Source organism: Colobus angolensis, unplaced genomic scaffold, assembly GCF_000951035.1.
Source record: "Colobus angolensis palliatus isolate OR3802 unplaced genomic scaffold, Cang.pa_1.0 Scaffold692, whole genome shotgun sequence".
Classification (NCBI taxonomy): domain Eukaryota; kingdom Metazoa; phylum Chordata; class Mammalia; order Primates; family Cercopithecidae; genus Colobus; species Colobus angolensis.
The window spans coordinates 123,173-138,214 of record NW_012120621.1 but is presented as its reverse complement, the minus strand read 5'-3'; the positions used below and the strand labels follow the sequence as shown (position 1 = coordinate 138,214).

Genomic DNA, 15,042 nt, shown 5'->3' with positions numbered 1-15,042 from the left:
AGGGTGGGGCTGGAAGAACTCTCCATTCATATATAAAATCATGCACGCTTTTCTAGAGACTGTCCATAGATTTTATCCAATTCTCAAAGGAGTCCGTGACCTAAACAAGGTTAAGAACCACTGCACTAATATAAACGTGATTTCAAAATACTTACAAGTGATGTGTTGAAATGTCTATGTAAATACACACTTCCAGAGTGTACTAAGGATACCAGTTTCGCAAGATGTTTATTTGTGATAACCCCAAATCGTACTGTTCCTAGGTAATCTGAAACAGAAAATTTTCCTTTATTAAAGAAAAGGCCTGTGCCTTAAAACAACCACAAAACCCAACGATCAAGTCTTGAAGCACAAACCCCAGGAGCAAAGCTCCTTCTGGTAACCTAGCCTAGAGAGGGAAGGAAGACGAGTTGAGGAACTTCTCCCCTTGAAACCGACCTCGGCCTCTCAGATGTCAAGCCTGGTCCTGAGAGGATGTCTCTAGCGCCTCTGACAATCACTTGTGTTGAGGAGTCCCCTGTGTCTACTTACGATGGTCTGACCTGTCCCCCTTGATCACAGGCTGAGGCACACTATGTTCTCTGTCTGGACACTTCTTGTGGCTGGTTCCTTCTTATTACTCATCTCAGCTCCTACTTTCTCTGAGAAGCCTTCCCTGACCACCCCACCTAACACCTAATACACAGAGGACAGAGTTTACAAAAGGGAAACTGGGCTCCCGACCCACTTAGGTACTCTCTTTACCGTTACCCTATTTTTGATAGCACTTATTAACATTTGCATAATCTCATTCATTTATTTAGATTTCCTTTGGTCCAATGTCCCCTTTTCTTTTTGAGATGGAGTCTTGCTCTGTGGCCCAGGTTGGAGTGCAGTGGTGCGATCTCGGCTTGCTACAACCACTGTCTCGTGGGCTCAAGCAATTCTCCTGCCTCAGCCTCCTGAGTAGCTGCAATTACAGGTGTGCACCACCACACTCAGCTAATTTTTGTATTTTTAGTAGAGACGGGGTTTCACCATGTTGGCCAGGCTGGTCTCGAACTCCTGACCGCAAGTGATCTGCCCACCTCTGCCTCCCAAAGTGCCAGAATTACAAGCGTGAGCCACCACGCTTGGCCCAATTTCCTCTTCTGACGGTAATTTCTGTGAAATTAGAGACTTTGTTTCATGCTAGTATCCCAGCATCTACAGAAGTGCCAGGATGTATAGTTAAGAGATCAAAAAATATTTATTAAATGAACAAATCTAGCATATATAAAGTCTTATACACATCAACAAGAAAAGAAAAATTGTTAAAATGGGCAAATCACAGAAAAGGAAATGTGTATACATGGCTAATAATTACTGGAAACTCAACCTCACTATCCTGAAAGAAAGCAAATTAAAACAAAAGACTACTTTTGACCCTCAAATTGCCCAGAATTTAAGACATAGGAAACATCAGGTATTGATGAACAGTAGAAAAATGAGTATTTGACGTGATGCTGGTGGAAAATGGCAAAACGGCACAGCCACTCAGGAGAGCAGCTGCTGTACTGACTAGAAGAAGAATGGACACAGCTGGGATTTCCACTGCTGAGCATCCACATGTGTGTTGGAGCCACACGCAAGGACATTCACCAAGAAACACTCTGCAAATGTTAAAAATGATGAGGCAGGACTATACACCAGAAACAGAAGCTGAAAAAGTTACAGTAGACCTTTGATGTTAACCAAAAAGAAAAAAAAGAACTCACACTTATAAAATATTATATATATATATATATTTCCCCTCCTACAGGCACATATGTTTAGAAATGTACAAAGAATCTAAAAGGATAATAAAGTAGTCTGATGTTGGAGAACAAACATCAACAGGGACCTTATCCTTATGTGTGAAGCTTTCATTTTGTTTCATGGAGTATAATATTTGTGTGATTATAAAGTATTTAGTGTTAAAGGAGGGTGAATAAGATACTGCAGAAAAAGGTACATTCTTTCCTATCCCCTTTTGCTTTATTAGCACATGCTAAATAAAACATGAGTTAAACTTTAGGCCAGGTGCAGTGGCTCATGTCCTTAATCCTAGCACTTTGGGAGGCCGAGGTGGGTGGATTGCCTGAGCTCAGAAGTTTAAGACTAGCCTGGCCAACATGGTGAAACCCTGTCTCTACTAAAAATATAAAAATTAGCTGGGTGTGTTGTGGTGGGCACCTGTAATCCCAGCTACTTGGGAGGCTGAGGCATGAGAATCATGTGAACCCAGGAGGCAGAGGTTGCTGTGAGCTGAGATCCCAAGATCGTGCCACTGCACTCCAGCCTGGGCGACAGAGTGAGACTCTGTCTCCAAAATAAATAAATAAGTAAACTTTTTAAAAAATCAGTTAAACATCAAATGTTACCAAATTATATACAGGTAGCTAAGATATAAAAATATTGAGGTGCTAAACCCATGAAGTATCTAGTTTTATACCACGACCCCCACCTTTCAGTGGTGTGGTTCTCTCTCCCTCAGGTAAGGAGTGGCTGACAAGGATGAGGTGGGAGTGAGTATGTCACTACTGCCAGAGTCAATAATTTTTCATACAAACCTGATGAGTTTAAAATGGCACAAAACAAAAGAAATACAGGACAAAGAAGCCAGAAATTAAACAGACTGATTACTTATGGGGTAGCTGGGGAAAAGGGGAATGGCAACGGGAAAGCAGGGCTGAGGAGGCCTGGCACTGAGTAGGCCTTTTTGTATCTGACCCCTAGGGCCACAGTGATGTATCACACACCTTTCACACACTCCAAAATTAAACAATTAGTTAAAACCAAGTGAGATATGGCAAACCCAAAGTGGAATACAGCATGTACAAATAACCCTAACTATTGCAAATGGGTAACACCATGGTGAATGGGATAGGAAGAAAGAACTAACCTAAGTAACTGGAAAACAGTATCTTGACTGGATGCTGTAAAATTAAAGGCAAAAAGAATTGTACATAAATGCTGTAAATCTGGTAGTAAATGTGTTTCTTAAGGAGGTATAAGTTAGCAATTCTGAAACTACGAACTTATTTACTTCTTTGTAGTAAATACATTATAGATAATTATAGCCAGGACTCTCACTGTCGCAGTAAGAAGTTATATATCAGTAAGAGAAGGCTAAAATAAACTCTGTAATGTTAAATTGAAATCAGAGAGAATGAGTATAAACTTATGGTTTTTGATACATACACACACACACACACACACACACACACAGAGGGAGAGAGAAAGGATGGAAAGAGAGATACAGATATATGCATATGTGTGGATATAATACACTTTCTAGTTCTACCTACTGAGAAGACCTAGAAGTAATGACATCCTGACACCAAAGAGTATACCTAGCCTGTAGACTTTGGTTTCTAAATGCCATTCTCCAGCAAAAGAAACCAGGGCCCTTGGAGAAGAGGTGGATTCCAGAGCTGGGGCGAAGAAGTACAAGATAAACCTGAAATACCTTGTATCAGAAGTAAAGAAGTGGGCCGGGCATGGTGGCTCACACCTGTAATCCCAGCACTTTGGGAGGCCACGGCAGGCGAATCACCTGAGGTCACAAGCTCGAGACCAGCCTGGCCAACATAGTGAAACCCCATCTCTACTAAAAATACAAAAATTAGCTGGGCATGGTGACATGTGCCTGTAATTCCAGCTATCTGCAAGGCTGAGGCAGCAGAATCGCTTGAACCCAGGAGGTGCAGGTTGCAGTGAGCCGAGATTTCGCCATTGCACTCCAGCCTGGGCAACAAGAGTGAAACTCCGTCTCAAAAAAAATAAATAAATGAAGTAAAGAAGTGCTCATAAAAGGATGGGGGTTTGTCCAAAGGACCCAGGAGCCAAGCTGAAGCCCTTCTAGTAGCCAAAGCTGGAACAATTTGAGCAACAAAATAAACAATGACAGTACACAGAATAAGATAAATACCCATGCCTCCATAATAATATTAATGAGAACAGTCAGCTCTTCTTTATGGGAGAATTCCACTAATAATGAAAAACGAATAAAGGAAACAGAAAATAACCATTTGAACACCAGAGTAATTGTTGTAGGCAAGATCCACCAATGGCGGCTAAAATTCCTGAGCAAAAGTTTGAGGATATATTTACATAGTAACAAATGATCTTCCCCCAAGGTATTTATTTACTAATTACAAAGGAAGAGATAGTAACTTTTCAGTGGAGAAACACAGCAGACACTACTTTAACCAAATGATCACAGTTAATGTGACCAGTAGGAGACACACTGACATCCTATGAACCCCCTGATAAGAAGTGCTGAGAAGGACCTATTTCTATGGTATTGTTGTCAAAAGACACGACCTATTCCAATAACAAGAAAACAGACAAAACTGAGTGATTTTCTACAAAATGCCTGAGAAGTATTCTTCAGAAGTGTCAAGGTTATAAAGGACAAGGAAAGACAGAGGGTTTGTCATAGGCTGAAGGAAACAGAAAAAACCAATTCGTTGCGATACGGGACCCCAGACTGGATCCTGAAACAAAAACAGGCACTAGTGGAAACACTCAGACAATTCAAATGAGGTCTGCAGTTTAGTGAATAGGACTGTACCAATGTTAATTTCTTTTTCTTTTCTCTTTCTTTCTTTCTTTCTTTTTTTTTTTTTTTTTTGAGAGACAGATTCTTGCTCTGTCACCCAGGCTGGAGTGCAGTGGTGCATCTCGGCTCACTGCAACCTTAAGTGATTCTCCTGCCTCAGCCTCCCGAATAGCTGGGATTAGAGCCATGCACCCCCACGTCTGGCTAATTTTTCTGTATTTTTAGTAGAGACAAGGTTTCACCATGTTGGCCAGGATGGTGTCGAACTCCTGACCTCAAGCGGTCCACCTGGCCTCAGCCTCCTAAAGTGCTGGGATTACAGGTGTGAGCTACCACGCCCAACACTAATATTAATTTCTTATTTTGTACAAAATCACCTAACTATTGGTTATGTAAGATGTTAACAATGGCGGAAACTGGCTAAAGGCAGGTAATTATGGAACTCCTGTTCTATTTTTGCATCTTTTCTCTAAGTATAGAATTAGTTGAAGATTTTTAAGAATTTTGTTTAAAGGGCATGGTATATAAGTCCAGATCCCAAAGCTGTCAGAAGAAACAGACTAAAGAGAGGATGTGAATTAGCAGGACCAAAACACCACTCTCTCAGAGGCAACTGATCTTGGCGGACAGTCACAGTTAAAAGAAGAGAAGGAAAAGCAGCCAGTAAGGAAATTCATTTGATAGCCTGCCAAAGTCACCATCGCAATTTATTAGAGCAGAGGAACAAGAAGTGACAGCCTGACCCCAAAGTTAAAAGGGGCCATTCAAAAACCTGTTTAACTGCATTAATAAGAATGGACAGTCTGCCCACACAGAACAAATTCTAACATGCTCAAACATATTACAATTTCAAAACTGCATTTTTCACACATAGAGAAATTTACAAAAATCACACTCCTATTTAAGTTCTAGCATATGGTGGAAAACTTGCTGGAAGAAGCAGCTTAAATTTGCAGTCTCACGTGAACAAAGAATACTTGGATTAGCAGAGGAAGTTTATAGCGTAAGGATGACACAAAAAACAGCATGTCACATCTCCTTATCCAGAGTGTTCTCTGATAAGCAGAGCTCCAGGGCTTTCTACGATAGAAGTCTTAGTCATTTATAAAATGAATTCTTTTGTCCTAAAAGTCATGAAGTTTCAATATTTTAATTAAGAACTTTGAATCTGTTGGACAATTAAAAATAAACTAAGACTCATACTCTCCCCTCCTCTACCCAAAAAGGTCTAACAACTGCAGTATCCCATTCAATTAAAAAAAAAAATCTCCATTAGCCTGGTAATTGGCCAGTTCAAGATCTCTGTTAACCACACAGTGACAACTGGTGTCAGTGATCACTGCAAGATGTAATAAGATCCTGAAGAAACATCTGGGTAAAAGAATTAGTTACTAAGCAGTTTCCACAGCTGCTCAAGCAGGTGGCTAAGAAGGTCAAGGTGACCATAGCATGTCTCTTAGCACCACTAACTTCTCAGGGAGGGAGGCTGCTCCTTTGCCGCTTGCTACAGACAGTACTGAGCCCTGGGCCCCATGATCATCGGCTACAAGGCCGTGCACACAGGCACCATCTAGACCTATCACAGCACATCTCCCACGGGCATGGGCTGGGGAACCAGCACTATTATGTTGATGCTAATACTGTTTGCTGTGCTTTGAGTAGAAATGGTCTTGTGCTTTGACCCATCAAATCTTGCCTACTTTTGGCAGGCAGGCAGGTTTACTCTTGGTCATCTCTTGTGAGTGGGATTCTTCTCTGCCCCTAACAGAATGCTCCCCTCTTACTTCCCACACCCTTTGGCTGCCCTTCTTGTGCCTCCCGTGCACTGCTGTCACCATTCACCTCACGGCAGCTACCAAGGGTGCCCTGAAAGACCTGAAACTCCATCTGGTTTCCACTCACATTCATCTGGCTCACTCTCCTCTAGTTTGGATAAAAGCTTTTTGGTTTTGGACAATGTTTTAATACACAACTACAGCTGACCCTTGAACAACATGGGTTTGAACCGCATGGGTCCACTTACATGCAGATTTTTTTTTAATCAAACACAGATCCAAAATACAGTATTTGCAGAATTTAAAACCCACCTATATGGAGAGCCACTTTTCATACATGCAGGTTATGAAGGGCCAACTGTGGGACTTGAGTATGCAAATTCTGGTATATTTGGGGATCTTAGAACTAATCCTCAATCTATAACAAGGGACAATTGTATTTTAGTTTAGTATCATAAGACTTAAATTTAATTTTAAATATTAAAATGTCAGTTTAGAGCTGGACATGGGAGCTCACGCCTGTAATCCCAGCACTTTGGGAGGCCGAGGTGGGTGGATCAACTGAGGTCAGGAGTTCGAGACCAGCCTGGCCAACCTGGTGAAATCCCATCTCTACTCAAAATTAGCCAGGCTTAGTGGCAGGCGCCTGTAGTCCCAGCTATTCGGGAGGCTGAGGCAGGAGAATCATTTTAATGTGGGAGGTGGAAAAAAAAAATATTCATCATTTTTATACTGATTATATGTTGAAATAATTTGGATACACTGGGTTAAATATTAATTTCACCTGTTTCTTTTATTCCTCCCCCCCTCCACCTTTTATTTACTTATTTTTTTCTAAAGACGGTCTCACTTTGTCACCCAGCCTGGAGTAAAGTGGCCCAATCTTGGCTCACTGCAACCTCTGCCTCCCAGGTTCCAGCAATTCTCCTGCCTCAGCCTCCTGAGTAGCTGGGATTGCAGGTGTGTGCCACAAGGCCCGGCTAATTTCTGTATTTTTAGTAGAGACAGAGTTTCACCATGTTGGCCAGGCTGGTCTCGAACTCCTGACCTCAAGTGATCTGCCTGCCTCAGCCTCCCAAAGTGCTGGGATTACAGACCTGAGCCACTGCACCCAGACTCACCTATTTCTTTTTCTAGTGAAGCTACTAGAAAAATTTAAATTAGGCTGGGAATGGTAGCTCACATCTATAATCTCAACAGTTTTGAGAGGGTGAGGCAGAAGGATCACTTGAGGCCAGAAGTCCAAGACCAGCCTGGGCAAGAGAGTGAGACCCCAGCTCTAAAAAAATTTTTAAAAATTAGCTGAGCGTGATTATGTAAGCCTATAGTCCTAGCTACTCAGGAGGCTGATGCAGGAGGACTGTTTGAGCCCAGGAGGTCGAGGCTGCAGTGAGTTATAATGGCACCACCGCACTCCAGCCTGGACAACAATGTGATACCCTGTCTGAAAAAAACAAAATTAAAAAAAGAAAATTTTAAATTAGCTATGTGGTTCATATTGTATTTCCACTGGATTATGCCAGAGTGGTAATGATGAAAAAGCAAGATTCATGTATCTCAGGAAGAAAATTAGGCTGAGATGATAAATCCAGCAGCCAGCAAGTCTTAATAATTGGCACTTATCTGGTAAGATCACATGAGACAATGTTTCTTGAGTTTTTTTCATGAAAATCCCTCCAACAGCAAATAATAATTATCTTTAAGAACGTGTCCCCTCTTCTTCAAAAAGGAAAAAGTGGGGCTCTAGACCTATGACTCTAGACTGAGCTTCTGAAGTTAATTCTCTCTCAGAGGCCTGCAGTAAATAGCACTTGGTGTACTACAAAGTACCCAAGGATACACTGAAAGAACAGACAGAAACTACAGGTCTGAACAATGCGGAATTCCTTATATTAGGGAATGTCATCTGCTATCATGGAGACTTCTGTGTGAGCTCACCTCTAAGGCATCATGGAACAAAATGTAGTATCAGGTCAAGAAAAATGCTCACAAAGGTAACTGCTAACAAACCAACATACACTTCAAAACAAAATACCACTGGATTAAGTCACACGGCATTTAATCAGCATGGCTAAGAAGTCATTTACTCCATGGGGAAATTCTTCTCATTTCTTTAAACTGGAAAACAGTGATATCCCAAAAGGCAAACCTGTATCATGCTACCTTCCATCTGTTGGGAAACAACTCTCATTTTAGTCTGTTAATTTTAACTTCTACTTTCTCACTCTTCTTTCCAAAGTCAGAATAAGGAGAACAATAGGATTATTTTAAAAGGGATTACAATAACCCCTCTAATTTTAATCTTTACAGAGTGATTCACTTTTCAAGTTCTTCATAACCATTTACTAGACAGTGATGTCATACATTTCCAATAAAGTGTCCATTAAAACGAAAAACCTTCGAAGAAATGTAACATTACAGAAACGCTTGTTTTCAATGTATAAACTATCATTACTTGGATTTTCCCCCTAGAAATGAGACAGTGAAATGTGCATAGTTTCAAACTTCTTAATACAAAGCATAAAGCAATTATCTAGAAAAAAAAAAATCTGGCATTTGGACATCACAGACACACCGTGGTGTTTGCCAAGATATTACTAAACTAACATGTAACTTATAAGCTGTGATTCTTTTTTTTTTCCTTTTTTTTTTTTTTTGAGATGGAGTCTCGCACTGTCCCCCAGGCTAGAGTACAATGGTGTGATCTCAGCTCACTGCAACCTCTGCCTCCTAGGTTCAAGTAATTCTCCTGCTTCAGCCTCCTGAGTAGCTGAGATTACAGGTGTCCACCACCACGCCCAGCTAATTTTTTGTATTTTTAGTAAAGACGTGGTTTCACTATATTGGTCAGGCTGGTCTCAAACTCCTGACCTTGTGGTTTGCCCGCTTCAGCCTCCTAAAGTGCTGGGATTACAGGAGTGAGCCACCGCGCCTGACAGCTGTGATTCTTTTTGTGTGTGAGCTAGGCAGGAAGGAAAGAGAAATGCAGTTCCAAATACATGATTTTAGGAGAAAATAAACTATAGTACTAAATATGCATTGTTACATATACTTAACCTGACAGTAAAATAAACACCCTCACACCAGCTGTTCTCATTTAGTAAGTCTAAAGCACCATATTAAAATGGTCAATTCAGGCTGGGCACAGTGGCTCACACCACCACGGTGAAACCCTGACTCTACCGAAAGTACAAACATTAGACAGACGTGGTGACACATGCCTGTAATCCCAGCTACTCGGGAGGCTGAGGCAGGAGAATCGCTTGAACCTGGGAGGCAGAGATTGCAGTGAGCCATGATCACACCACTGCACTCTAGACTCAGTGACAGAGCGAGACTCCATCTCAAAAGAAAAAAATAAAATAAAATAAAAAATGAAATGATCAATTGAAAAACTTCCCTTGTATGCACTTCAATAAAAATTTTTTTTTTGGTAGCCCTCAGGGGAAGGAAGGACTCTGCAAACTAAACACATCCACTGAGAAACCTCCTCCACACTATTTCAGGCTGTTCTTAAGGTCTAACACGGGAGTCAGGTAGATGACGTCTCTGTCACATGTTCTCTTTTTCCCCTCCAAACAATGCTTTAAAAATGTAAAAAACATTCTTAGCTCCCAGGCCTATAAAAATAGGCCAAGGGCCATTGCTTTTTCAAGATGACATGTCCCTTACAGATAACTAGGGCAAAGCTCCCTTATTTTACAGATGGGGAACCTGAAATCTGAAGGCCAGGGAGAAAAGGCCGCTGGGCCATGATTACACCAGGATACTTGCTATTAAAATGACTACAGGGCCAGGCACAGTGGCTCATGCCTGTAATCCCAGCACTTTGGGAGGCCAGGGTGGGTGGACTGCTTGAGCCCAGGAATTCAAGAGTAGCCAAGGCAACATGGCAAAACCTCATCTCTACAAAAATTAGCTGAGTGTGATGGCGTGAGCCTGCAGGAAGATCACCTGAGCCTGGGAAGTTGGAAGCTGTAATGAGTCATGACTGTGCCACTGCACTCTAGCTTGGGCAACAGAGTGAGACCGTGTCGAATAAATAAATAAACATTAAATAAAATAAAACGACTTCAGGGCTCATTGGCCCCTGCCTATCTATGCTTATTGTTAGGAAGATACCACTAAAGCCCAGGGAAAACTAGAAACCAAGACAGGCTGCTAAGCAGAAGACACAGCCTATTTGTCTATTAGTGCAACAGGAGCGCCAAGAAAGAAGCTGGAGTAATGAGAATCACAGGATGTCCAGTGTGCCGGACGTCATGCTAGGTAGTCAAGAGTTATCAATCCACAGAACTTCCCCTAGGCCTTGAAAAATTAGGAAGGCAGACGTTAGCCAGGGAAACACATTACATTTAAAGCAGTATCACAGGCAAAGCCGAGAAGGAAGCACCATATCATACCACCTGCTGCACCTCAGTAAAGCAGAGGAGCTGCAGAGAAAACAGAGTAAGGGTGGAGTAAGTGAGCTCTGCACCAGGGTACTCATCTCAGCTTCTGTATTTACCGGCATGTGACGGTACTGGCTTCCTGTTGCTGCTGTAACAACGGCAGACACAAATGTATTTTAAAGTTCTGGATGTCAAAAGCCCAAAATGAGTCTCACTGGGCTAAAATCAACCCTGGCCTGTTAGCAAGTCATGTTCCTTTGGGAGGCTCTAGGAGAGAATCCATTTCCTTGACTTTTCCAGCTCCAGAGGTCACCCACATCCCTCGGTTTGTGGCCCTTTCCTCCTTCAAAGCCAGTGACAACTGGACTGTCAGTCTCACATTACACTCTGTTATTTTGCCTCCAATTTTCATTCTTAAGAATCCTTCTGATTACACTGAGCCCACCCCAGTAACACAGGATAACCTCAGTGCCAGCTGATGAGCAATCTAATTCTCTTTGCTACCTTAATTCCTCCTTGCCATGTATCTAACCTATTCACAGGTTCTAGTGAGTAAGAAGTGGAGCTTTTTAAGGAGCCCTTAGGAGCCCTGCCTACTACACTAACCCTGAGCAAGTTAACAACCTTCTCGGAGCTTCAGTTTCTTCATCTGTGAAACTGGAATAATAAACAGTTCCTACTTCAAAGGGTGACAGTGAAGACTGTCTTTCAGGTAAAGTACCTGGCTCATGGAAGTGCTCAGTCAAGTATCAGCTTATCTGGTTCAACTGTATACAAAAGGTGGCCAAGGACAACCAGAACTGGGCCTGTCTGCATGGAGTTGTGTAACTGTAAGTTTGTGACTTTATTATGTGATCCCTAAGATTCTTTTCTAAGATTGTAATGCTTCTGGTTCTTTATCTAGGAGTCTTATCAACTTCCAAATATGAAAAAAAACAAAACTTGGAGAAATAGGATCAACACCCACACCCATACTCTTTTAAAAGAGGACAAGTTTATAAGGGTAGAAAATATCACTAAATAATGAGAAAGTTAAGGTGCAATTTTTCAAATACCTGGCATCAAGGAATCAAAATCTCTCTAAATGAACACGAAATTTGGCTCTGAGCTTCCTGAAGCCAAAGCACAAGTGAACACACCTGTTGCTTTCCCCGCCCCATCAATCTTCCACTCTGCATGTGGTTTCTTCCATCCTTACCTGCAAGCTGACCCTCCCACCCCTAAGCACCCATCTCCACTGAGTCATCTTCCCATCTCCACTGAGTAAGGAAGGCTGTCACAGACCCATCACCAAATTCTCATTGTGAGCAACCCTACTTCTTGGCCACACTGGCTGGTGGCTCCTGGTGATGGCAGGAAATGAGGTGCATTCATCATTACAGCTATATCACACACCAGATCCTCAAATGGTTGTTGAATTATTTCATAAGAAATCACACTTCTGATTCTAACCTCAAGCGCTGGAAGGACCTTTTTTGGCCTTAGTTCTTATTTACAAGACTTAAGAAATAAGTCATGGCGGGGCACGGTGGCTCACCCCTTTAACCACAGCACTTTTGGAGGCTGAGGTGGCTGGACTACTTCAGCCCAGGAGTTCAAGATCAGCCAGGGCAACATGATGAAATCACGTCTCTACAAAAAAATAGAAAAATTTGGCCAGGCGGGGTGGACGCCGCCTGTAATGCCAGCACTTTGGGAAGCTGAGGTGGTCGGATCACCTGAGGTTGGGAGTTCAAAACCAGCCTGACCAACATGGAGAAACCCCATTTCCACTAAAAAAAAAAAAAAAAAAAAATGAGTTAGGCGTGGTGGCACATGCCTGTAAATCCCAGCTACTCGGGAGGCAGGAAAATCTCTTAAACCCAGGAGGCGGAGGTTGCGGTAAGCCAAGATCGTGCCATTGCACTCTAGCCTGGGCAACAAGAGTGAAACTCTGTCTCGGGGGAAAAAAAAATTGCCAGGCGTGGTGGTGCAGGCCTATTGTCCCAGCTCCCTGGGGGGCTGAGGTGAGAGGATCACCTGAGCCTGGAGAGGTTGAGGCTGCAGCGAGCCATGATTGGCACTCCAGCCTGGGCAACAGAGCAAGACTCTGTCTCAAAAAAAAAAGAAAGAAAGAAAGAAAAGAAATCATAACAGAAATAAAAGCATCTCCCATAAAATACACAAGGATTCCTTTGCAAAAATAATGGCAACTGGGCCGGGCGCGGTGGCTCAAGCCTGTAATCCCAGCACTTTGGGAGGCTGAGACGGGTGGATCACGAGGTCAGGAGATCGAGACCATCCTGGCTAACACCGTGAAACCCCGTCTCTACTAAAAAATACAAAAAACTAGCCGGGCGAGGTGGCGGGCGCCTGTAGTCCCAGCTACTCGGAGGCTGAGGCAGGAGAATGGCATAAACCCGAGAGGCGGAGCTTGCAGTGAGCTGAGATCCGGCCACTGCACTCCAGCCCAGGCGACAGAGCGAGACTCCGTCTCAAAAAAAAATAATAATAATAATGGCAAATGAGTTAAAAAGTTTTTTTTTTTTTTTTTTGACAGAGTTTTGCTCTTGTTGCCCAGGCTGGAGTGCAATGGGATGATTTCAGCTCACCGCAACCTACGCCTCCCGGGTTCAAGCGATTCTCCTGTCTCAGCCTCCCAAGCAGCTAGGATTACAGGCATGTGCCACCATGCCCATATATTTTTGTATTTTTAGTAAAGACCAGGTTTCTCCATGTTGGTCACACTGGTCTCGAACTCCTGACCTCAGGTGATCCACCCGCCTTGGTCTCCCAAAGTGCTGGGATTACAGGCACGAGCCACAGCGCCTGGCCCAAAGTATGAAATTTTTAATATGTTTATTCTAATCTGATTTAGTCAGTACCTAGAAGGGTCTCAATGCAGGCAGATAGTTAGAAAAAGATTCCCCCCATGAGCGAGTATAGTGACAACAAATGAAATTACCCAAGAAAACAAAACGATTCTAGAACCCATTCCACTTGCTGAGAACTGTTAGACTCAATGTCTGGTCCAAAGACCCAAGAGTTAGGCCCAAAAACCTGAGAAAATAAAGCAATCTCCAAGCCAGCCTTCCTTGTCAGTCCCTGTTTTTCCAATGCCTTTTAAAATGTGACATACAGAGTAAGAAAACCCTAGCCTTCAGATCTCTCTTTTTTTTTTTTTTTGAGACAGGGTCTCACTTTTTTCATCCGGGCCAGAAAGCAGTGGCATGATCTCAGCTCACTGCAGCCCCGACCTCCTAGGTTCAAGCGATCCTCCCACCTCAGCCCCTACGTACCTGCAACTACAGGCTACTTTTTGTATTTTTTGTAGCGATGGGGTTTCACAACATTGTGAAAGGCTGGTCTCAAACTCCTGAGCTCAAGGGATCCACCTGCCTCAGTCTCACAAAGTGCTAGGATTACAGGTGTGAGCCACCACGCCCCGCCAAGATCTCTTGATGCTGTATAAAATCTCACAATCTGACAGAACAGTGCTCCAGAAAAGCTTTCTTCATGCATAAGGTCTTGGAGGAGGGCACTTTTTATGTGTACTGACTCAGTTCTACAAGCAAATCTCAGCAGCATCAGACGCCACCTGTGGAGTACAGGGACACTACGCTAGAAGCAAAGTTCTTCCTCCATTTAATACATTTCCTCTAAAACACTTTTCACAGAGGCAGTTCCTCAGAAAACTAATGCTACAAGGTTTCCTCATCAACTGAGTTTAGGAATTCCCAAAGGTGAAAGAAAGGAGTGGAAATAGTATCTTTAGTTAATAAGTTTAGTGTGGCCGGGCGCAGTGGCTCACGCCTATAGTATCTTTAGTTAATAAGTTTAGTGTGGCCAGGCGCAGTGGCTCACGCCTGTAATCCCAGCTCTTTGAGAGGATAGCCTGAGATCAGGAGCTTGAGACCAGCCTGGGCAACACAGTGAAACCCCCCATGTCTACTAAAATACAAAAAATGAGCCAGGTGTACTAGCGTGTGCCTGTAGTACCAGCTACTCAGGAAGCTGAGGCAGGAGAATTGCTTGAACCCAGGAGGCAGAGGTTGCAGTGAGCAGAGAACGTGCATCTCAAAAACAAAACAAAACAAAAAAATTTAGTGCATTTCCAAGATGACATTTAGGTACCATGTGAATTCAATTTGATCTCTATAAAAAAAAAAAATTGTTTTAACTTGCTGATGTAGTTAGTGGTGCATACCTATAGTTGTAGCTACTCAGAAGGCTGAGGCAGAAGGACTGCTTGAGCCCAGGAGTTCAAGGTTACAGAGAGCACCACTGCATTCCAGCCTGGGCAACAAAGTGAGACCCTGTCTTGGCAAAAAAA

The 15,042-nt window shown here is 42.8% G+C and overlaps 1 protein-coding gene across 1 annotated transcript in view; it reads right to left on the bottom strand.

Moving 5' to 3' along the window:
- Nucleotides 1–15,042, bottom strand: part of TXNDC11 (thioredoxin domain containing 11) — a 59,463-nt gene that overhangs the window by 21,154 nt on the left and 23,267 nt on the right. Inside the window, exon 5 of the mRNA XM_011926553.1 lies at nt 156–268. Within this exon, the coding sequence (XP_011781943.1) occupies nt 156–268 (113 nt within the window). The remainder of the gene's footprint in view (nt 1–155; nt 269–15,042) is intronic.